This window comes from Mauremys mutica, chromosome 18 (genome assembly GCF_020497125.1).
Source record: "Mauremys mutica isolate MM-2020 ecotype Southern chromosome 18, ASM2049712v1, whole genome shotgun sequence".
Lineage (NCBI taxonomy): Eukaryota > Metazoa > Chordata > Testudines > Geoemydidae > Mauremys > Mauremys mutica.
The window spans coordinates 15,796,317-15,820,479 of record NC_059089.1 but is presented as its reverse complement, the minus strand read 5'-3'; the positions used below and the strand labels follow the sequence as shown (position 1 = coordinate 15,820,479).

Genomic DNA, 24,163 nt, shown 5'->3' with positions numbered 1-24,163 from the left:
AATATATTAGAAGGCAATATAATGTTCTTAATAAAAAAATCAAAAGAAAGTGATCCTGAGCAGGCATTTTGGCAGTATCAGACTTAAAACAACAACAACAAAACCCCCAAACCCACAACCAACCAAACCCCTCTCCCCAAACAAACAGAAAAAGGCACCATGTTCCCAGGCACAACTTGGCAAAAAACAAGCTCTGGAATCTGCTATATTCTATATGTTATACTGCAGAACTTAACACAGCCTGTGTGATTTTTTGTTGGTTCTTAAGCATGCACAATATAAACAAAGTAAACCTGCCAAAAATACAGAGCACAGCAGGCAATAAGCAAAGTTAAACAATAAGCAGTGCCTGCACACAGCTGCAAAGGGTGCTGCAATATTTTTTACCATCCCTTGTCAGGTTGTGTCTTAACTTAGTAGCCAGTGGATTTACAGTACCCTGGCCCTGAGACTACTCAGATGAGTCAGGGGTCATAGGATGGAGCCCACAGGACCCACTCCTGCAGTGAGCTCAGTGTGGATGCAGGGATCTGTTGTAGATCAGGGGTTTAGACTGCAAGCTCTTTGGGGCAGGGCTGTGGGCTTATTTTTCTGTAAAGCATCCAGCATATTTATGGTGCTGTATAACAACATGGTATTAAGCCAATATTTCTAGTTTCCAGTCAACACAATGCCCAACCCCCAACCTCAATACAAACTATTAACATAAATCCAGGCTATTCCTGCTTTCCTTCCCCACCCTCCAACCCCCCTGCAACAATCCGCTTCCTGCTGCTCTCTTAGCCCGCCTCAAACATAGAAGGAGAAAGGAGAACACGTTTCAACAGCTGTTAAGTTAGCAGCCATCCAAGATCATAGATACCTGACTCCACAGTTTCCTCCTATCCTCTTATGGAGGGATTACAGGAACAGTCTTCAGATACTCAGCCCTCAATTCTTTCCACAGCTAAGAACATGATCACATACCTACAGGAGTCCCAGCTCAGTAGAGAGGCGTGGTGAGTGATGGATCCAACACCATGAAATATACTTTCTGGCCGCATAAAGAGCCAGATTTACATTATGTTTAAGCAAGAGACACCAACTGGGAACGACAGTATTACTGAGAAGGGCTGGGCTCTCTTTTTAAGGAAAGATAATTCAGAAGTTGCTGCTCCGCAAAAGGACTTTGATCTCTGAAAAGTTCACTCTAACTATTAGTCTGGTTGACAAACCCCCCTTTGCATTTTAAACAAGAGGGTCTGATTTCAGTTACAAATCAGCTGAGACCAACATGCAGCCTCTGAGCTGTTTAATGCTGGGTTTCTGAAATCTGGCAAGGGAGGCATCTCAGAGCCCAGGCTCCAACCCGAAAAGGAATATCAAAGCTACTGCTATTAGCCCCATAGTGCAAGCCCCACAAGCCTGGGTCAGTTGACCCGACTCGCTGCTGCAGGATTTTTTTTCTTTTTTTGGAGTGTAGACATATGCTGATTAACTTGCTCACAGTCAAACAGAAAGTCTATGACAGAGCAGAGAACCCAGACCCTGGGTTGCAAATCCCAGGCTAGCACCCTAGCCATTGACCTAACTCCTCCCGTGTGCCGGAGTTGCATTATTAACACACTTTAAGAGTTTTGGGTCACCTTATATTTAAGGAAACTTCCTTCCCTAAACAGTGACAATGGGACGTTCCATAGAAAATTCCATTACACTCCATGGCAACTTTCTTCTCAAATGGTGCTTGATCCTTTCTAGATACTAATTTAGCATATTATGATGAAATTCCAGTCATAGCTCCTTTGCTGTTGATAGACTTTGGTGCAATGTGTGAGCTGTGTCCTGTTGCAATTGTACTGCATCTACAGCAATTGACTATCACCTTCAGGCTATGAAGATAGGACACTCCTCATAGTTGTCTTTCTAAAAGAAAGCCAGTGGTTATTTCCTGCTGGGCTTAAAAAAGCAGAGGCCTGAAAACACACAATGTGGGTTTTCTCTTGCCCTCTTGATTACGAGCCCCCCCGAAGCCTGTCTTTTCAGATTACCTACAATGCAAGCGCGGTAGCTGATTCTAAGAAATCAGCAGTGATCTGCTCCTGGTTATCAGAAGAGAGGATTGTCCCTTAAACGTGTACATTTGTAACCTACTGCTTAGTGCACACTATATATCTGATCCCACACACAATCTGATCCACAAAGGACATGTTGTCAGATACAGCCTCATCCCAAATCCCATTGAATAGCCTCCCACCGATTTCAGGTCTTTAGCTCAAGTTATAGAGGATCATATTCGTAGTGCTGGCAGGTCCTGGGTTCAGTCCCCACTGATGACCATTTCATGCGCAAATGTTTAGAGTGATTGCCTGCACAAATGCCTTTCACCACTCAGTTTGGAAAGGGACATTATTGCAGATTCAAAACCCATCACAAGAGAAAACATATCACCAGTGTGCGGAAATGACTGCTGGCCTAATACTTATTCCAAGGACAATTCACTACTTGAGATGTACCAATTGAACCAAGCACAATTTGTTGGGGAGGAACATTAATCACCTTGTCAGAAAGAAACACAAGGACAGGCAGGCAGACAAAGACAGGCAAACTGGTTTCTCAAACTCACTCGGACACCTGTGATTCCGGGATATCCAGGAGGCCCTTCTTTTCCCTTCAATCCTTCGGTGCCTTTTTCTCCTCTCTCTCCTTCTGGGCCTTGCTCTCCTTTGTCTCCCTGCAGAAGAGTGGAGCATGTTTGCTTTTCAGTACCAACAAAGCATAGATCATTGTGTATGACTCTTGAAGAAAGAAAGAGAGAGGATCAGAGGCTGAAAGCAAAAAGACAGAAGGAAGCTGAGTCATAAAGTACTTGACATTTAATGCAATAGGTTATTTTAAAAAAACTCCCTTAGCCAGAGAGATAGGACCTCAGCCACAAGGTTTGAACTTTTTGCTTCTCCCACAATGAACTGAGCAGGAATCTCCCACATGGAAACTCCTGGGTCTGGGATAAGGATACGAGGCAGGCAGCTGAGATCTGAACGAGAGAGTCTTTTGACTCATCTATAAGCCCCAGAAGGGATATTTTGTCAAAAGACGCTGTGGGAAGCACCCCAGACCCCGAATTAACACACTGCAGAGCAGCAGCATCGTACCCCCATGAAAGATCAGCAGTTATAGCGCTAGATGCAAAAACTTGCATCGAGTTGCCATTCTCACAATTGGTGCATAGTATTTTATACGCACAATAAAAAGGGCCCAATTCCGCTCTCACAGCAGTTTTACACTCATGTAACCCAACTAACCTTGGTAGAGTTGCTCCTGATTTACACTTGCATTAGTAAAAGCAGAATCATGCCTATTACATTTTGTGGTTAAACAAATATTTGTGCAATGAATAGCAACAGTTCCATTATCCAGAGAAACATTTGGGTTGGGAGGAACTGGAAGTGTTCAAGACCACTTGGAGATGAAGCAGCAAGTGATGGCACGAGAAAATCATATAAGGAAGGACTGTTTGATCTGACATCCAATGATAAACAAAAATAATGAAGCACAGCAAATATTTTAACTAGAATGAAGCAATAAACCGCAAGACTCTGTTGTGGGATTGGCCAGTTTTACTTTCTGTGGCATGAAACTGTTGGCCTGTGCAGACGGACAAGCTATACAAGGATAGAAATCGGGATTGCAATCCAAAGGTAAGGTTGCAGATTTGGAACAGCAAGAGAAACGACGCAATGCAACAAAGAATAAGGATTTGGGGGTCCCGCCAGGAAATGAAGGGGCGGGGGGACTTGTTACTGGACTCGCAAATAGTGATATGGGCTGTGAGGCTGTTGAGGGCTTTGGGACAATTGTAGATCTGCCTGTGGAATTTCAGACTGGTGAAAATCTGTAAGGAAGGAAAAATTGAATCTGTAGAAACTGAAACAAACAAAATAAGCTGTTGACCACCAGTTTTTGAAGAAGAACGGAACCTTCATAGAAATCTGTAAGAAGTTCCTGAGGTTCATCAAGAATGCAGCTAGAGATTTGAAACCTGAAGGATTTCTTGTAAACAAGGCTTTATACAGGTTTGGTCTTGAAAAATCAGTCCTTCTGGCTTGCTGTTTTCATTAGGTAAACTGTACAATTGATTGCTGTGTAACTGAAGAACCAAAAGGGGATGCCAAAAAAGAGAGATAACTTTATGCTATTAGGCTTTTCCTATAGTAGACTTTATCCCAATCATAAGAACATAAGAATGGCCATACTGGGTCAGACCAAAGGTCCATCAAGCCCAGTATCCTGGCCTCTAACAGTGGCCAATGGCAGGTGCTCCAAAGGGAATGAACAGACAGGTTATCATCCCATGCCCTGTCACCCAATCCCAGCTTCTGGCAAACAGAGGCTAGGGATACCATTCCAAGTTTTGCTACTGCAAGTTCAGCTCTACCAATGGTTGCAGTACTTAGAGCCCTAGTTCACGTAAGGCACCTGTAGCAGGTAGTGTTTTAAATGCCATGCCAGGTAGATCTGATAAAATCTGGCCATATAATGGTGCTTAAAATGCTGTTGGCTGCCAGTAGCTCCATTTCTAGAGAGGGGGAAAGAGCTGGAACTAGGGAAGGAGCTTTCATTGTCACTTAGGATTCATAGATGTGGAAGACATATTTTTGGACAGAAGAGAGCACTGGCAGACTGACTGATTATGGGCTTTGCCCCAGCAACAAGAGATGTGAAGAAACCCACTAGCAGAAAAAAGCAAGTGTTGAACCTGTTCCCCATGGAGATGCTATTGTTGAGAGTAAAGGGGACATTGTGTGAACAAGAGGAAGCAAAGAACCTTGCAGGATTGAAAGGAAAAATTATAGAAAAGGAGTCAAGAAGGGAACGATTTGGTGTGAGGCAGATGTGTGGTCAGATACAATGTATAATACAGCAAGAAAGAGTACAGGGAAAAATGTCACCCACACCCACTGTCCAGCTGTAAGTGCTTTGTTCAGGCTGTAGAGACAACAGTGTTAGCACGGAGGTGTTTAAGATTAAAAGCACTGAACATTGCACAGATCTAAATTACTCTGTGGGGGATTCTCAGGTTCTTGCCTGCAGTTAGGATAAACGTCGTAAATAGTTTTGCAGGGCAGTTCTTTAAATGCGTGTTTGTGAGAGCACCCAGTCCCCAATGGGACCCCAATCCTATTGTAATGATGCTCCAGGTTAGTACATTTCTGGGGATTGAACCTGGGATCTCTTGAGCTAAGAGCAGAGCCTCTACTGCTTAAGCTAAAGGATCAGTAATTCAGCAGACTCATAAACCTCTTTATGTGTCCTAGCCACTGGAAGGGGACAAAGAGCCATTGTATTAGTGTGTACGACACAAATGCTACCATAGTTCAGGAAGGGTTAAATGAAAACTATATCAATGGGGAAGAAAAACTAGATGCCAGAGAAACACTATGATGGTCTGATGGTTGATCATAATGATCCCTTCTGACCTTAAAGTCTATGATTCTATGAAGCATCCACTTGAAAGGGGCAGTGAAGGATGCAGGTTTAAGGATTGCTTACGCAAGAGCACGTGGGGATTTAAAGGAGGCAAAGGAGATGCCCTGGAAGACTCCTAAGACTGCTGTGGAGCTATTGGAATCTTTGACCAAACAAGAAGCATAAAAGGTTTTTTCAAGACCCAGTTGACTTCTGGCTCAAGACGGCATCTCTAACGGAAGAAATAAAAAATCTCTACATTTCTTCCCACCTCAGGTTGGATGGCAAGGGAAGAAGGTGTGGTTTACGCCCCACAGTCTGGATTGCAGGTAAGTCTGTGCAGAAAGGGAGAGGGCGGGATGGAAGGAGCTGGTGGGAGCCAGAAATGTTGTGGAGTCTGTTTACCACCCCACATGGGGTGGATGAAAAGAGGCCACAATATAGAAAAGCCTAGTTAGACAGCGGAGCATTATGCTATCATGTAGTTAATGTGCTGCAAGAAGCCCTGGTTAGTCTCAAGCTTGGCTAAAAGCATCTACAGAGGTGATCCTTACAGCTTCCAGGATAAACAGAGCCTGGAGTGCACGTGGCATTGGGAACTAGTTCCCACTACCAGCTGAACAGATACGCAGTCTGGGAGAAAGGCAGCTGATTGCGGAGATACAGTGACAAGCTCCGAGATGAGAGATACTGCCTGGGAACCCCCAGGGTAATGCTGGGATTGTTCCTCCTACTGTAGCCACTGTGTGGGGTAGGGCAGAGGATTGTTGAACATAGGGGACAGGAAAGGGGTCTGGGGTCAGATGACCAGGGTAGCTTGTGTGACAACACTTGCTTCTCTTGCCTGTCTGCAGAGGAGCATGGTCTGAAAGTGGCTAAATTTGTGAGAAGAAAACCTACCCAACAAAACCCCACACAGAACCTTTACCTTAGCTCCGTCTGGCCCAAATGGGCCGCTGTCCCCTACCAGGCCTGGCTCTCCCTGCAAGAGAGAGAGAGACACACAGACTTAGGACAGTCTCTTCCCCTTTTCTCATGCTTTTTGCAGCCAACACCCTTCAGAGGAGGAGTGATTTCCCCTTGCAACAATGTGAGCTGAATGTTGAGGGTTTCCAGTCCTGATATTCTTGGTGTAGGGTGGAGATCTATACTGCCACACGTGGGCCAAGATGCTTTGTTTATATCACCGTCTTTTAGGACTAGGCTATGAAGTTGCCCCATCCTGCTTGGTATCTCAAAATTGATCAAGAGGAACAAGCCCCCACTGGAGTGAGAGAACAGCTCCTTTCTTCATTCTGTTCCAGGCTTTCCTTCAACAGTCCCCAACTCTGACCCACGGGAAATCCTCTCTCCCCTGGGCGGAGCAGGGAATTCAGTCTCTGTGTTCATGCAACCTTGGGCGTCTCCATATTGCTCTAACAACTGACCTCAGTCTGGAGATCAAGGGACAAGAAACACGCTTCTGGTTCAATCTCTGCATTCATCCCAGCTCTGGCTCCCTCCCCACTTACGCATACTGTACCCAGTGTTTTCCTTGTTAATGCTGGCCTTCAGCGAGAGTCCTTTCCTGCCACTTCTAGGTTACACATACCCAAGTCGTGAAGAACTTGTGAACAGAATAGGCTTGTTTTTACACAGCCACTTTCATATTCATACTGAAAGGAACTTTAAAGCACTTCGCAAAGTAGCATATCCAGTTGTGTCGTCACCCTGTGGGCAAGTGGGGCTCATTGGTAGCTCACATGCAGCTATCTGGTTTTATTGTGAGACTAAATGGCCAGGATATTGGGCTAATCCTCTACCTAATAAAAAAAAAAGTCCTTTGTGATCTTTCAGTTTCATCTGGACATCTCTCAAACAGGCAACTGATCTCAGTCCTTATCCAGCCCCTGTCACTGTGGTATCAGAGTAACTCATGCACACTGATGAACTTATGCTCACAACACCCCTGGAAGGGAGGTTAGTAATTCCCCCATTTTGCAGACCAGGATCTGAGACACAGAAGGATTAAATACCCAACTAAGTCCATAGCCAAGCTGGGAATTGAACCCAGAGCTCCTGAGTCCCAGGATAGTGCCTTAACCCCAGTGCTATCCTTCCTTTTACAGTACCACATTCACCCTCCTGCCATGCCACGACCACACGTCCACGGGCTCACAAGTCCCAGGGTAAGACCCGAATCCATGATCGGCTGCCCCAGGCTGCTATCCGCTCAGTCACTGCAGATACACAATGGCCCTTCCGAAGGCTGAAAGTTTACCCTCTCCATGCTGAGGGAGCAGTGCATTGTCCATTTATACACCCAGTTAGGTCGAGAAGCCACAATTTATCTGCTTAGCCATCCATATACATGTAACGAAGAGGACTCCAATATGAAATTAACTCTACTTACTCTTTGACCAATGAGGCCTTGTTCTCCTGGGACTCCCAGCTGTCCAAGATCACCCTAAAAACACAGAGGCACAGACTCAAGCTGGTGACAGTGTTCAATGCATAGGATGAAAATGATTTCTCCCTCCCTCTCCCCCTCATTTCTTCCTGCATTTTGATTCTTCCTTTATCTGGCCCTGTTCAAACATGGATGTCTGTCTCAGAACCATCCTCGCACCCAGAGATTAATCAGGTACCCAGCATCACCCCAACAGCAAGCTCTAAGAGGGCATGCACCTTACGGGGCGAATCTGACTGATATGCAATAGGCCAAAGAATCAGCAGTAACTTGCAGGTGTCAAAAATCAGTGGTGGATGCTTGCAAAGACTGAGCCAAAGGGAATTAGCCGTGAACCTTACAGCAGGAAATGATTTCATGCTATCTCATCGGGAAAGCAACACCACCAGGACCCAGGACATAGTAGTGCTCATAACAAATGTGTAGCTGGAGGGATGAGGAGGAGAGCGGACACGTCCCAGCAAACAGCAGTATGATCTTTGGCATGAGTGAGGGGTGCTGAGCAATATCTAGATTATGGACAGCATAGAAAGGAGCGAACTGGACATAGTATTGGAGCTGGCAGTTATGTTGATATATGTTGGTGAAGTGCTAAGTATAAGGAGGATGCAGTTAGCAGCTGTGGGACATTAGTTCCATATCAATTTGTCTGTTCTGCAATGAGCAATGTGCAGGAAATGTTCATTTCCTTCCCCGGCCCATTCACCTCACTCAAACTCCAAGCATTGTTCTAAAAGTTAAAAATCGATACTGCTGCCAGTGCCAGTATTATGTTTACAGAATGCCTTTCACTACAGAGTCATTTTTGAGCTATAAAAGCACATGACCCCACTGAGATACAGCTGCTTCTGGGGAGGCCAGCATTCAACCACAACAGTAAGGGATGTGGAAGGTGTAAGAAATTTTGGCCAAGGATGCAACTGTATCCTAGTGGTGTGCTCCTCCTTCGCCACTCTACAGCTTTAGATTATACAACTGTATGCAACGACTGCTCAGAGAGTCCTTGAATGTTTACTGAGGGAGCAACTACTGCTTGGAGATTCCTAGAACATCTAAATACCTCCAAGGTTGGAGAGGGAGCAACCAGAATCTCTCATGCTCTGAACCAATGCAAGGACTCATTGCACTGAAAGTGGCTAAGTGGGAGCTGTCAGCATCTCTGCATTATCAGCATGCTACTCTCCTTCCTTCCCATCTCTCAATCTGGGTCAGGTACTAGGATATTATCCAGGCATTCAAAAGCCCGCTGTCAGGAACCACCATTTCAGACAATACATTCAAGCTCAGCCAATGCTCCTCATCAGCCTGGCTCAGCTGAGGCAGCCTGTCCAGAGAATAAATGCACCGCCCGCCTTTCTGCTTGCGATGGGAGCCAGAGAAGAGCTGCTCCTGTAAATCCTGCAGTAGGGGGTGCCGGTAACCCGAGCGGATCAATGGTATTCTGTTCCTGGGCAAGGTAATTAGGGAGCTGAGTGGCAGGCAGAGGCGGCATAGCTGAAATGTTAGAGGAGTACCAGGACTCCAAAGACACAGTCGCTCGAGTGATGTGTCAGAAGGTTTGCCAAAGAAAACCTGGCGAGGAATGGGGGTGGGGGAAGACTGGCAAAGAGGAAATAGCATTTAATCCCAAAATGCAGGCTGTTCAAAGCTCCCTGGCACAGTGGCAACCCTTCGAAACTTAAATGGAGAATGGAAAACTTGTAGAGAGATCTTATTCAAATAAAGAGAGAAAAATTACACTCTTCCTCATCCAGGAGAGAAGGTGCATTCACAGCTCTGTGACACTGCACCTGGCACTGTGCCTTGTGCTGTATTGATTAAAAATGACAGCTAGTTAATTGATGTGTGGGCATGGAGGGGCTATATTTAAATTCTTGCAGAGCAGTAATTTTTTTTTTTAAAGAGAGAGAACTCCATATCAGCATTAGCAGAATCCAGCCTGCATTTCAGACACTCATCATCTTAAGCCCAGCACTGGGTACCCCATGGGGGGAGGGCTTGTTTTAAGGCATTTATATTCCTGGGCTCTCCCATACAGAGACAGTTCTTGTTTCCAGATTAGGTTACATCCCGACTCTGCGTCACTTGCAGGTTTTGTATCAATGCCTCAGCCCAGCTCCTGCCTGTGAATCGGCGACTGGATTATGTAGATCTAGCTGGGTTTTTACTGAGACCCTTTCTTGGGCTCCCACGTCGTGGTTTCCCTTCCTTTGTTTCCCTGCATGCCCAAAACAGAGGCTGAAGCTTCCTGCATTTGAGCCTCTTTACCTGAGATCTCTAGCGGCCCACACAGGGGACTTGAGGCACTGGAATTGTATAACCAAAGGGCTAAAGTGTTCTCCTCCCCTGAACTGTGTCACCAGAGAGCTCTGTGGCTGAGAAACATGTAAAGAGCAGCTGATGTGGGGTTACCCAGCTGCTCCCCTCCCTGAATACACCTATCTATAGTATCTATCTTTAGCCGCCTGACCTTGCCCGTTGTAACTAGGCCTCGTCACAGGATACCTTGTTCAGGAGCACTGCCAGGCTCCTTTGGGGCTCCGCTGTAACAGCAGACTCTTGATAGGAACAACAGTTTCTGTTATCTCTCCGCTCTGACAGAGAACTTGCATTAAGTGTGTTTCTTACCTTCATGCCAGGTTCACCTGGAAGGCCAGGTTGTCCCATTGAGCCAGGAGGTCCCTGGGGGGAAAAAAGGCCATTGTTACGCCGTACAGAGCAAGATCAAAGAGGAAATTCCTTTACCAGAGCACTTTGGGGACAGAGGAGCCCTGGTTGCAGCGTAATTACCTCCCTGGAGCTGGCTCAGGGTACACAGAGCCAAAGAAAAGGCCAAGAACCTCTCTGTGTCCCGCTCCCACCTTTCTTTCCCTTCCCCAAGCCTGCACCGAACTCTCTGTCCCTGTTTGCCAGGCAGCCTCGCTCTAACTCCCTCACTCGAACTCTTCCAGGCTTTGGGTTCCCAGTGCGGATCTCTACCCCACGCCAGTTAAAAGAAAAAAAGGAAGGAAAGAAAGAGCACAAAATACTTAAAATCAGCATAAAAGGGTTAAATAAAGACATTAACACAATGAGTCCCAAATAACTTCAACCACTTAATACTTTCCCTACTCTGACCCCTTATCTAGCACTTGGTTCTGCCTCTAATTCAGATTCCAAGGCCTGGTATATGCCCAGGTTTTGTACTGGTGTAACTATTTCAGTTATGGTCAACTCCCAATGTGGATGCAATTCTATCAGTATTAAGGAACCTTATACAGGTGGAGTTTATTCCCCTACAGGAATAGCTATTCCAGTATAAGCACATTTATACTGGGACAACTGCATCCACACTGGTGAGGGGAGGTGTTGTGCCACTTTAACTATAGAAGTCTGTGGGGCAGGGATCGGGTCTCCTATTTGTCCATAAAGTGCCATTCCCATCTGTATCATTAGGACACCCATGGGCAGCTAGCTCGTGGAGGAAAGGGAATTAAAAACAGCAGCTGTGTACTACAGGTGGGCTGAGCTGGAATCCTAGGTCCAAAGTCTCTTGAATAATTTTGCATAAATTCAGATCTGACCTTTGCATCCACCCCTTTTTCTCTGGCTCTGTGATCATTAAATGATCATGATTATTAAACTGTACATTTAAAAAATTGTATTAGATGAAACAAAGGAGCCGGGGGCCAGGATAATAGGCCCCTTATTGGCGCGTGAGGGTACAATTGAACCAGCTTCTCCCAGTGAGCCTTGAAAGATTAAACTGTCACTGGAAAGCGATGAAGAGTAGGGATGGAGTGGGGTATGTGAGAGACCACTTGTCCTTGTGCTCTCTCCCCATGACCCGTTCAGGATGTGTCTAGCCCCTTGCTCTAGGTATTAGGCTGGTCAATTGCACGAAGCACCCACTGGTACCTGAGATTAGGGGAAAGGGTAACTTTAATCACTGTATTTTTTGCATTGATTTCCTGCCAGCGCAGGCAGTGGGACTCCGTTAAATAAGACCAAAGGTGACACAGCAAAGCTGGTCTTGCTGGTTTGAAGGGGTTTTTATTTATTTATTGTATTAGCTTTCCAGACCACATACCACAATCTCCCTCTTCTCTGCAGCTAGGAATAAAGGAAACAAGAGCCCGTAATTGCAGGAGCTCTCGGAGGTTTCCAGCTTTCCGAACTGGAGGGAGCGGTGAGTGGGTGCCTGTTAGGTTTTGGAACAACTGGGCAAGTCATGCATGGGAAAAAGCAAGTTCCAGTGAAAGCAGAAATACTGCCTAGGTTTTTCCAATGGTTCCAGTGCAAGAGAAAGGCTGTATCTCCTCCACGAGCCCAACACATGGAGCTCTGTGCTTTCAGAACAAGCAAGGCCCAGGGCAGCTCAGTAGCAGCCTACCAACTTTCCAGATCTCTAGTGTGGTTTACCACCGAGCGCTTGCTCCATCCAGTCTAGCAGGCAGGAGACTGGAAAATCTCACAACTCATAAATTTTGCAGTGGGTTGTATTAAAAGGTACCTTAGCTGCTACTTTTGAGACCAAGTGAACATCTTGACTATATTACCATCTCAGACACACTGAAAGGAGCTAAAAGTGGGTGACCTAGTCTGTGGTGATCGGCTGTGATGGTAAGAATTGAAGGAGAGTCTCCAGGTGCTCGAAGGGTTAGAGGAAACTCTATTGAGTAAGCTCCTGCCCTCCTGTGCTCCTAAACCTGGGCACAGAAAATCAGCAACTATTCCTTTCATTTTGTTGCAAAGTGTCACTTTTGCCTAATGGTAACAATGATGCAAAAAGCATGGGGTACTAAAGCAAAGGCATTTCTTCCACCCACTCACCTGGGCAGTGGCGAGACTGGGTTTGACAATCAGAATATATCAAGACTGGGCTGAATAATATGATTGCCAGCCAGAGACAGTAGCAACTGAGGGTAGGAGGGAAAGAGACTTGGGGCCTTCTTCGCGACAGATTTTTACTGAGTTTGTAACATGGATTATTCTAAACACAACAGAGTTAAAATATGGGCCCAGATACTCAAAGGGAGTTAGGTGCCCGACTTCCACTTATTTCAATGGGAGTTAGACGCATAAATGCCTTTGAGGCTCTGGACCGTGGTTCCTAACGCGTGGGTGGGTACCATGTTTGACCCTGCTTGTGAATGGGGTTGTGACAATTCTTAGAGTCCAGCCAGCTTTAAAATGCTCCTTCTGCTGTGTAGGTGGGACTGCCCATCTGTGTAACAGGGTTAGCCAACCTCCTGCCTCCCAGGTCTCTGGGCGGGAGGCCAGGCCAAAACGCATTGCATCCTGGGGAAAAATGCCTAACTATTGGTGCTCTGTGGGTTAGCTGCCTAGATTTTCCCAGAATGCTCTAGGATCTGTAGGGTGGAAGATATGGGCAGGTTGACAAACCCTGATGCAGGGATAAATGGTGGTGTGTGGATGTGTTGAACTGCATCACCTGTAACCAGGTCAGAGCCTGGTTCAGCCCAGTATGGTTCTGTCTGGATTGTAGATGAGGTCTACATTTGTAACTTTTCTCTTGCACTCTTAATGCTGACATTAAAACTCGTAAGACACAGAAACCTCCATTGTCCTTTTCCCTCAAGAGTTTCTGAAGACAGACCAAGCCAGACTGCCCCTCGCTCAGCTGTGCAGGTCTAGGTGAGTGAGGGGGGGAATAGGGCAGAAGAGGGGTGTACTGTAGAGACGAAAGCAAAGATCATACTCTACCTTATGTCCCATTTCTCCTAAAGGTCCAGCTGGCCCCTGTGGTCCCTGAGGTCCCTGCAAGACAGACACACAGGGCTCTTTCGTGCAACATTGTCAATTCTGAAGAACAATCCACTCCCTAGTGCCCTCCCACATCACATAGGAGAGGAGGTCAAAAAACCAGAAACGGGCAGCTCATAGTGCTTGAACAGCAGCAAGCAAAGGGTCAGAAACCTCCCTGTGGCTGGGTGGCGGGTGGGGGTGCTACTGTGTTGAAGCTGAACTGAAATTAGTTGGCAACCTTAGCGTGTCTGAATAATTCCCTTCTCTAGTCCGCCTTGACACAGCCCGAGCCCACCCCCACTCCTACACTCTCAGAGCCTGCAGCATGTCCCCCTCCTTCAGTCACCACAGTCTAACCCGCGTCAGTCACAGCCCCCTTCTATTCTATCTGTCTGACCTGACCCTACTTCAACCCCTCCATCCTAGATGGAGTCAGAACTGGAATCTGTTCCTGCCATTTTCTCATGGTTCCCAATGGACTCCCTCCACCCCTGCCAGTAACGTAACACGATCCAGTCTGGGATCATCCTCTAGCAGGCTCAGGAGTGTCTAACCGTGGCCTTCCTGAGCAGCTTAACATGGAACCTCCTTCAGTCTTAAGACAGTTAGCTCCTCCACCCTCCTTGCAAGCATCTGGCCTAATTACTATCATCATTACAGTAGCATCTACCGCCTCCAAGGTCAGGGCCCTATTGTGCTACGTGCTAGACCTAGACATTCTGGCCCTAAAGAGCGTACGGTCTAAATAGCCTAGACAGAGAAAGGGTGGCAAAAAGGAAGTATTACCATCACGGGTAACACAGGTTGGGAACTGAGGTGCTGCCCTGGTTCACCCAGGGAGTCTGTGATGGAGTGAAGAATTGAATGCAGGTCTCCTGAGTCCCAGTGCAATGCCTTGACCACAAAAACCATCTTTCCTTTCCAGTGCTTCTTCCAAACCTCCATTCTGACCTTTCTTCCACCTTCCCTGCCAGACTCTCTCTTGGTTTCTCCTTCAATTCTCTGTCAGAGTCAGGTCCAGTCTCTTTTCTAACTTTCTCCTCTTTAATATGATCCAGACCCTCTCTCTTCCCCCAAATCCAGACTTGCCCCTTCTTCTACTCTCCCTGCCAGAGTCAACTCCGGTCTCTGTTCTACCTTCTTGCTGCTGAATCTCATCAAGTGCCTCCCTTCTGCCTCTGTAGGGTCTGATCATGCCCTTCCTCCAACCTTCCCAGGCCCTCTGATTAAGCTGGACTCAGCAGGAGAGGCAGGGATGGGAATGGAGGAGTGTGTGTTGGGGGAAGCCAGACAGAGGAGGAAATGAGGGGAAAGAGAAAGGGACAGATGGATGAAGAGGGAATGAGAAGACACTTGCCGGGTCGCCTGGAGCCCCTTTGCCTCCTTGGGGTCCGGAAGGTCCTTGGATACCCTAGGATAACAAAAACCACCAAGGTCAGCTCTGTCCCGTCATCACCTTTCACACCTCCCAGCATGTCACATTCACCTCGTAAACACTTTATAAAAGGAACACAGAGGTGGCTCTGAGGCTGAACTGTGAGACATTGTCCACGTTTCTCCTTCTGAGCAGGAATCAAAAAACTTAAAACCTTCATTAAAACGTAGGCTATAAAACGGAATAGAAGGTGGTTGGCACTTACTGGGAAGCCACGTGGTCCTGTCTCCCCAGTCTCTCCCATCTTCCCCTGTAAACAGAAGGTTACAGTAATTAGAGGTTGGGAACGTGCTGAAACTCCCTGTTGCTTTGGCCAGGAAAGTCGATCAAAGCTGTATTTTACTGGGAGCCACGCACGCATGAGTATACACACATGTAGTGTTTGGCACAGTGCCAGCTTGGCATCCAGCACCAGCTCTCACAGTGGACGTACCTGCTGCCCATCGGGCCCCGGTTTGCCTGGCTCCCCCTGAAGGCCCTGTTAATGAAAAAGACAAAGACATGTTGGCATCGGCATGAGCTGTGCAGTGGAGACTCTTGACTGGCTAACTCCTCCTGATGCCCCAGCCTTCTTGCTCTTGGAATCCCACAGGGAAGGGTTAATCGTTTGCTTCCGGTTCTCCGTCAGCATTTAAAGGGGCTAGCTAGTGTCCTAAAGTCCCCTTCCCATGGGGGAAATAGTCCCATCCACGGAGGGGCTTGGAGCATAATCCAATTTTTTTCTTGCCTGTTCTTAGAAATCCCAATGACTCTGGACTCCCCACTTATTGGGTTCAAAATGGGGGAATTTCTCCATCTAACTCTACGTCATTTTGGGTGGAGAAGGGGGAGGGCATTAGATACACGTTGATAGGTAGGCCAGGTGGCACTTGGACTCCACAGGTGCTTCATGCTGTGTGCTAAGCATTCAGGGGTGGAAGAGCCTCAATAGCACAAAAAAACACCCGCTCAGGTAACAGCCAGCAGCACAACATTATTTCCTTTGCTAATTGCTGCTCTGCCTGAGAAGGGAGCCTCTGAGCTAGGGGCTGGGAGGACATGGATGCAGGAGAAGTCTTATGAAGATTGGGAGAAAAGGAGACATGACAGAGAACTGAAACGTCAGCCACTATTTCAATGCTCATCAGTTGGACTAGCCTCCTGTTCTGCTGGATTAGCCTCCTTGCTAGGCTGCCATCCATATTCCAAAAGGAAACACCCAGACGCGGAGCTGCTCTACCATCCATCCCTCTCTTTCTCAGCAGCCTTGCCTCAAAAGAAGGTCCTTTATCAGCATCTGGCTTGGATACTCTCTTAACCAGACTTAATGAGGGGCAGGTCTATTCCAGGAGGCCATTTGCCAGACTCGCTTCGCGCCAGGATGCAGGGGGGATTTCTGTCCTATGAACGTCTCTGCTCTGATCATACCACACTGCAGGGAGACACACTTTGTAAAGGCGGCGAACACGATATATCTTTGACTTACTCTGTGTGTGTGTATGTGTGTGGGCAGCAGAAATGTGCAGTCAGAGTCTTAAGGGAGTGGTGATGGTAAAGCCAGATCTACACACAAGTTTTGTACTGGTGTAACTATTTCAGTTAGAAGGTGTGATTATTTTTTTTACCAATATAGTTAAATTAGCATAACCCTTATAGCGTAGGCTCAGTTATACTGGTTTAAATGTGTCTTATGCTGGTATAGCTTATTACCTTTCCCATATGGGAATAAGCTATACTGGTATAAGCACCTATATACTGCAACAGCTGTGTCCATGCTGGGGGTGGAAGGTGCAACTGGTGTAAAGGGGCACAACTGTGTGTGTAAACAAGCCCTGAGCTACCTTACAGCCCCCCTTCACTTTAACCAAACAGCTGGAACCTTTAATATCTTTGAAACTGTATTTCTACCAAACAAATGACTCCTGGCTGAGTTCAGACAGCATTCTGCCCTCAGATCCCCACCCTTCTCCCCAAATGGAAAGGCTTTTGGGAGACCAGGGAACAGACATTTCCACAGGTCTCCCTGTCATGGAGTGTGGGGGAGACAAGGCCCTGCACCTCCAACTTCCTGCGACTCACCATGACTCTCAGTCAGCCGGTAAGACAGAAAGTTTATTCAGGCGATAGGAACACAGTCCAAGACAGGTCTTGCAGGTACAGACAACAGGACCCCCTTAGTTAGGTCCATCTTGGGGGCCCCCAGGGAGACCAGAGCCCCATTGGGAAGCCCGAGCCCCAACTGGGCTCTCCTCCATTTTCCCAGCCAGCTCCAAACAAACTCCCTCCAGCCATCTCACCCAGCCTCCCCCAGGCTCCTCCCACAGCCTTTGTCCATTTCCTGGGCAAAAGTGTCACCTGGCTCCAACCCCCGTCTTGGTTCTCATGTTTCATGCTCAGGTATCTGGTTTTAAGGAAAGTCTCCCATCACCAATGCAGACAGTCCTGGCAAAACTCCCCTGCAACCTTTCCAGGACAATACTCCCCTCTCCCTGCTGCATCACAGGCACCCACACAGTATTCAAAGAAAACATTAAGAACATTTCCAGTTTGTCTCACTGCCACTGAGCAGAGCCATGTGCTAGGAGCCTGACTCAGGGAAGCTAGGTGATTGTGTGCTGGTGGACGGCTGGTGCCATACAAAATCCTGCTGGTTGCTTTTAAGGAGTCTTGATGTGAGTGAGTGTTGGCTCTTGGCAGCTGGGCTCTGCCATCGGTGTGGGGCTCTGCTCTGCACAGAGGAATGCTGGCTGGGCTAACTGGCACCGGCTGGACTCAGTGCTTGGTGCTGAAGGAGTTTGAGCTATTTAACACTGAGCTGAAGATACACCCAGCACCATGAAGGGCTAGAGGCAGCAAGGAGGCGATGGTCATGGGAGACATCCTGATTTTTCCAGGGCCTAGAGGGGATTCTCATAGCATGCCCAAGAGCATGCCTGTCAGAACTGGCACTCCTGTTAGAACTTACCTTAACACCTCTTGACCCTGGCTCCCCCACTGGTCCATCAGGACCTCTGGCACCCTGCGGGACCAAGAGAGAAAGAGAGAGAGAAGAGAGTTACATAGCAAATGTGAACAGCAGGTGTCCCCCTTGTGCTGCAAACACCGAGTTGTCCCCTGGAGGTTGGGTGTGATCCCAGCTTCCACTGTGCAGCCGGACCTCTCCCACCTCCCCAGTGCACGTTTTGCATGCTCAGGGGCCTGAGCTCTTGGGCTTGCTCCAAAAAACCCAAACAGCTACACTTCCTGTACCCTTCACCTGTCTGATCCACTGGATCCATCCTCTCTGACTTGAGTAGTTTCAATAACATAGAAGAGGAGATGGGTGGGGGGGAGCCCTGCCTGTTGGTGGGGGTGGGGGTTTCTCTGTCCATAGCTATATTTAATTCTCCTCTTGCTCTTAACCCTTGGGATGGTGGCACTTGACAACCAGATGAATGCTTAGGAAGGTGGGTATGTACAGCATGGCTGTGGTTCCCAAGGGGTTAAAGCTTGGGCTTGTTATGCTGTTTCTAACATTCATCTTGGAGTCAAGGTTCATCTCCTGTTATAGGGCTCCTCGCTGCAGGATTCATCCTACTGCATGCAGGGTAGAAGGCTCACCTGAAAGCAAAGTAACAGCAACCCTAGCTTCAGAACTCCTGAAGCCCATTAGAAGAGTTCTTTCTTTAGCCACAGGTCTTGCTTAGACAGGTTTCAGCTGATTCCCAGGCTCAATGGTGCCACTTTTTAGTTTTGTTCTCCTCCCTCCTGCCAATTTATCTCTTTTCTCACCATGTACTGGGCAGTGCATTTATGTTATTTTTATTTCTGTCTAGCCAACCTTAAGCCCAAAATGAGAGCCAGAGGAGAAAGAGAGGCCAGAGGTCAGGAACTGCTTCATTTTCAGACCTTAATGATGATGGTGATCTTGTTGGCGCAGACCCTGAAATGTGAATTTATTGACATCATGGCTCTTCCTTCTGAAGAGTCAAGCTCTCCCATCGTGCCCTACATGATACAGTTTGAACTCTTTGCACACCACTCCCTGTTATTCACATCCATGGCCATGTTGCTGTTGAAGTCAAGACATCAAAGCTACAAGATGCACCATGTGAGCCCAAACAGATGCACAAAGGCAACTTGGAATTGGACGTATTTAATAAAGTGCAGTGGGTTAGCTTCTCATTGACGATAGGTCTTTTAGGCATTTTATTACAGTTCCCTGTTGCTTAGGAAACTGAATGCAGCTATGAACATGACCAGGTAGTCATGTATATATGAAACGGGTAGGGGCGTGTAGCACGACCAGTTGTACATGTGTGGTCAGATGGCCAGTCATTTGTGCTTAAGTGTGTTTTTATGAAACCTGACAGGTCCAATTGTACATGGGAACCTTTCAAGGTGTGCATATGTATGAGAAACAGGCCAGGTGCAGGGGGAGGAATCCAGCTACATGCATCTATAGATGTTCAAACATATGAGGAGGCTGGACATGGTTAGCTGAGAATCTACACAAAAGCAGCCACGTGACAGGTATCCTCCTGGAAGTCATGCTCAAGACTAAAGAGATGTGCTTATTCTTCAGGGGTATAGCAGAAGATCATCATTCGTGAATAGTAGAAAATTCCTGGAGTAGCAAGAAAGCTGATTTCAGTGGAACTCTGCCCCCACCCTATCCTAGTCCAAAAGTTAGTTCTGTGACACTGACACACAATAGGTGGCAGGTAGGAATAAAAAGACGGATTGAGAGACTATACGAATGCATATCATGTCCATGATGGAGCCCTGATCGTGACTGGGCCTCTAGGCACTACTGCAGTATAAATAATTCCAACGCTGCTTTGTGGTGTGTATGTTATGGTGAAAGGAATTCAGACACCAGGCCAAAGTGGAAATAGAGAAAATAGGAGCCAATTTGCTTAATCGAGATGCAAACAGAGCCAAATGTAATAACAGGGGCCAATATGTTAGCAAAGCAACTACAGTGTGACAGCAGGAGAGAGAGACTCACAAAGAGAGGCAGTGTAACAGCAGAAGATGTATAGGAAACACAGCCAAATTATTACAGCAAACACTGTCAATATAAAATAATGCAAAAACTTCTACTGTGTTTGGCAAACTCAGTGATGCTGAACAGACCAGAGACCAAATAACCAAATAACCACAGTGCATGCCCATAAAACACAGCTTAAAGCATGCTCAATCTGCTCTCTAGAACAGACAGTCACTGTGCATCAAATGGGAACAGCACAACCACTGCCCACACTGCTACTTTCAGTGCACTATCTTGATCTAAGCTAGGGGTCAGACATCTCCCTAACCTGGAAATGACACCTCCAGCTCAAAGTGTAGACATACCCTTAGACTGACAGCATACAAGTCCATGCATAGAAAGATTCACCAAAGCCTCCCTGGGTGTAATGGCAAACCTTTTGTCACTGGATTCCCATTGTCCTCCCTTTTGCTTAGCCCGCCTCTGCTCTTGGAGCTGTTCTGGATCATGGAACAGTGCAGTATTTATACTTCACATGGGGAACGGGTGGCAAAGAGACAAGCAGTCAGGCAGCTTGTGCTTTAAGTCAAACTGTCCAGCTCTGTGAACTGAGTTTTTCGCCTTCTCTGGGCTGCCTGGAAACAATAATCCCCCTGTTAGGCTGAGAATCCCCCTCCCCAAACTCCTGACTTCACACATCCATCCATCACTGTCCTGTCCGAATTCCCTAGAGAAACAAGCACAAACAAAGAAAAAACAACATCCGGAGGGAAATTAACCCCTTGGAACTGTGGAGGTGTTTGGATCCCAGACCAAGAGCCACATTGCTCTGCTGGATGGAGGGGGATGGATGTTGGAAAGAGAAGAAGTTGCCACAGTGAAGGAAAGGAACATTACTCAGCTTGGATGGGTGTGAGGGGAGGGAGCTCCTAGACACTCAGACCTACAGAGGGGCAGGCATCTTCTCAACTCTGAGGGGACATGATGATCATGGAAAGAGACAGGTGGGCAGATGAAGACGTGTCTCCCTTGGGGAGTTATTTGCAATTTATCACCATGATCAACACACTAGAATTGCCTTCACCCTGATAGGAACTTAGGAATTGCCAGAATGGATCAGACCCGAGGTCCATCTAATCCAGTCTCCTCTCTCCCACAATGGCCAGTCCCAGCTGCTTCAGAGAAAGGTGCAAGAAGAGATAGTGCAGTAGCAGATGTGGGATAATCTGACCCTCCCCCCACATTAGGTCTCATCCTGATGTCCAGTAGTTATGACAACTCTGGCCATTCCTGTTATCCATATAAATGTCCATCCTTCTTTGAGTCTCGTTAAATTCTTGGCCCCAATGACTTTCCGTGACAGTCAGGCTCAGCACTATGCTCACAAAGTCGGAACGAGCTTCTTGTCTTCCTAGGACCATGATCTTCTCTCTCCTCAAGTCCCTTTCCCCTTATAATCTGCGCAGAAAGACAGACTAGAACCAGAGCTGAGTTGGGCAGAGCACTTAGGCCACTCCCAAGGAGTTCATGTCAATGGCAGACACATTTGCTCATCCAGCTGTTCTATACAGTTATAAGGCCAGTCTCTCCTCCGAGACAAACAGGTCTTTCAAATCTCTTGTTGTAATCCATCCCGCCCCCTGCATCCTTTTCCAGTCACCTGGCATTGTACTTGTGGGAGCGGTCACTGAAATGGATGGAGCCCCCTGCTAGCTCCAGCATGCCTTCTCACAGCACTGCAGCTCTGGCAGTGAAGCCTGGACCCCAGCAATGCAGCCTGCCAGTACTCTCATGGCTGCAGCACTATTTGGAGTATCTTAGTTTCTTCCCAGCAGTGCTCTGTCACCAGCACCCCATGAGTCCAGCAGGGCAATCTCCCTCACAGCAGGCACCTGGTTAATCCATCACTAAACATTTCATCAGTACCTGATCTAAGAAGGTTAAACTGCCCCTGCATTAAGGAACAGACCAGGAAAGCTCCATCTTGCCCAGACTAATTCACCCTGACAGGAAAGGCTACATTTAGCCAATTAGTTAAATCTTTGAAACTCCCTTTTACCAACAATGCCAGTTACAGACAAGTGAGGGAAACCCTGGAGGATCTACAGGACACTGGAATGCCAGCAGGCAGCCTAGGCAGGCTGCATAGTTGTCTTCTTGGGGTCAAGTTTCCTACTGCAGCTAAGTTTTCATTTAGGACACAGTACCAATCAGCACCTAGACTCTTCAGCTGATAAACCCCATCACGCTAGATGCTGTACAAACAGTACAACCTCTGAAGAGCTTATAATTTAAATAGACAAGAGAGGAAAATAGGAAGGTAAAAGCAGAATTACCTACGTTTTGCAGACGGGAAACAGGAGGCAGAGAGAATTATAGACTCTGATCCAATAAAGCACTTAAGAATGTACTTAACTTTAAGCACGTGACCAAGGTCACACTGGAAGTATGTGGTAGAGCCAGGAATTCAAACCAGATCTCCCTGAGTCCCACTCCGGTGCATTAGCCACAAGGCCAATCTTCCTCTCTATTTAAATCAACAAATTTTACTTCCGGCCCTTTTGGTTACATAGGCCCAGCGGTGGAAGGTGTGTTGCTATGAACTGGAATAATACAATACATTTTAGGGTCACATATTTACGTGCAGAAGCAGGTGAAACTTAGCCATTTTAACTGACATTTGATTTGGGGTCATGGATCCCAGACTGACTAAATGTTTAGGTAAAGCCTGCAAAATACAACTGCGCAGCCCAGAGCGCCGAAATCATTTTGAAAAACATCACTTAGGCCCTTTAGAAAATGTTCTCTCGAATCCCATTCCGCACATATAATCATTAGCCCATTTGTAAACATAGGCTTCATTGCTTACTGTCCTCTGTGTTGGGTTGCTGCTGCTAATGTTGGCAAGCACATAGCCTCAGGCAATACTACCTCTGAGAGCTTCAGATCGAGACTAAACAAAATTATGATACTGTTAATAAGGACTCAAAGCCCAGATGCAAACCGCCCTAGCATCTGAATATCGAGGAAGTTTGGATCTAAACTTTGTATCTCTAGTTTATATCAGTCAGAGCCACAGAGTAATCCCACCAGCGGACAACATTCCATCTGAATAGAACTTACTGCCCAGCAAGGTGTTTCAACAAGAGAGCTACATTTTTCTTTTCCAATGGAGGCAAGGTGCAGACAACTTACAAACAGAGGGAGAGGCCATCAAACTTTGATATACCAATGGAGAGAGAGTCACACAAACATTGGGGGGATTCCTGCCTCTTATTCCATGTACTTAAATTTGTCTTGAACAGGGAGATATTTCACAATGCATACATCTCCTACATTGCTGCCTGAGGGACGATTTATCTGGTAGAGTTCTGGGGGTGATGAATTATGCCTCAGTGTGGTGGGTTTGAGTAGATCTAAGAAATCTTGAATTTCAGTTTATCTGCTCTCCAGCCCTTGTACTTTCCAAGTAGTAGAGGATGGCCTTGGCCTTCTTTCCAAACAAACCAGTCAATAAAAGTGTCGGGGAGATGAAGGAGGAAGCAGAGCTACCTTCCACCATCACGTTTCTGAAGGACAGTTATGTATGCCAGGAGAGCTCAGAAACAGCAGTCGCTTTCTCAAAATGCAAAGCCTCTTTTCCCTTGTTCCACATATTTCTAATTCAGCCAAATGAGAAAGAGCTGGAGCAAGGTGATGGATGTGGCATAAGAACCTGAACAGAACAGACCCTGAGAACAGTCTGTGCCACTGGATGAGTTAATGACCTCCGTCAGTGAAACTGGACATGGACACACCCACCCCATGGTCAAATGATTTATAAACTCTGAGTCTTCAGCTATTAATCTAGTGTGTAATACTGGTGTTAGAGACTCCCAATGTAAGCAGGGGCTCTCCAACGGAACATGGAAACAGAACATTTCCACAGAGAATTACACAAACTTTCAGACATTTACAAGGAATAGTCCAGTGCAGCTAACAGGTGGGACATGGGAGTTCAGATATTTCTCATTTTTGCAGAGAAATTTAGGAGATTGCCCCGTCCTCCTTCAATCTTTGCTGCTGCCACTTCAAAGGCCTTAAAATGGCGTGACTGTCCTTTTCCCAAGGGAGGTTGAATATACCATATTCCAGC

At 46.9% G+C, this 24,163-nt stretch overlaps 1 protein-coding gene across 17 annotated transcripts in view; it reads right to left on the bottom strand.

Moving 5' to 3' along the window:
- LOC123352512 (collagen alpha-1(XXVII) chain B-like) overlaps positions 1-24,163 on the bottom strand; it is a 287,024-nt gene that overhangs the window by 51,883 nt on the left and 210,978 nt on the right. For all 17 annotated transcript variants that reach the window (XM_044992754.1, XM_044992742.1, XM_044992753.1 and 14 more), the window contains 9 exons: positions 18,022-18,075; positions 15,511-15,555; positions 15,283-15,327; positions 15,000-15,053; positions 13,601-13,654; positions 10,523-10,576; positions 7,838-7,891; positions 6,374-6,427; positions 2,603-2,710 (listed from right to left, as the gene is read on the bottom strand). In XM_044992754.1, coding sequence (XP_044848689.1) covers positions 2,603-2,710; positions 6,374-6,427; positions 7,838-7,891; positions 10,523-10,576; positions 13,601-13,654; positions 15,000-15,053; positions 15,283-15,327; positions 15,511-15,555; positions 18,022-18,075 — 522 coding nt within the window. The remainder of the gene's footprint in view (positions 1-2,602; positions 2,711-6,373; positions 6,428-7,837; positions 7,892-10,522; positions 10,577-13,600; positions 13,655-14,999; positions 15,054-15,282; positions 15,328-15,510; positions 15,556-18,021; positions 18,076-24,163) is intronic.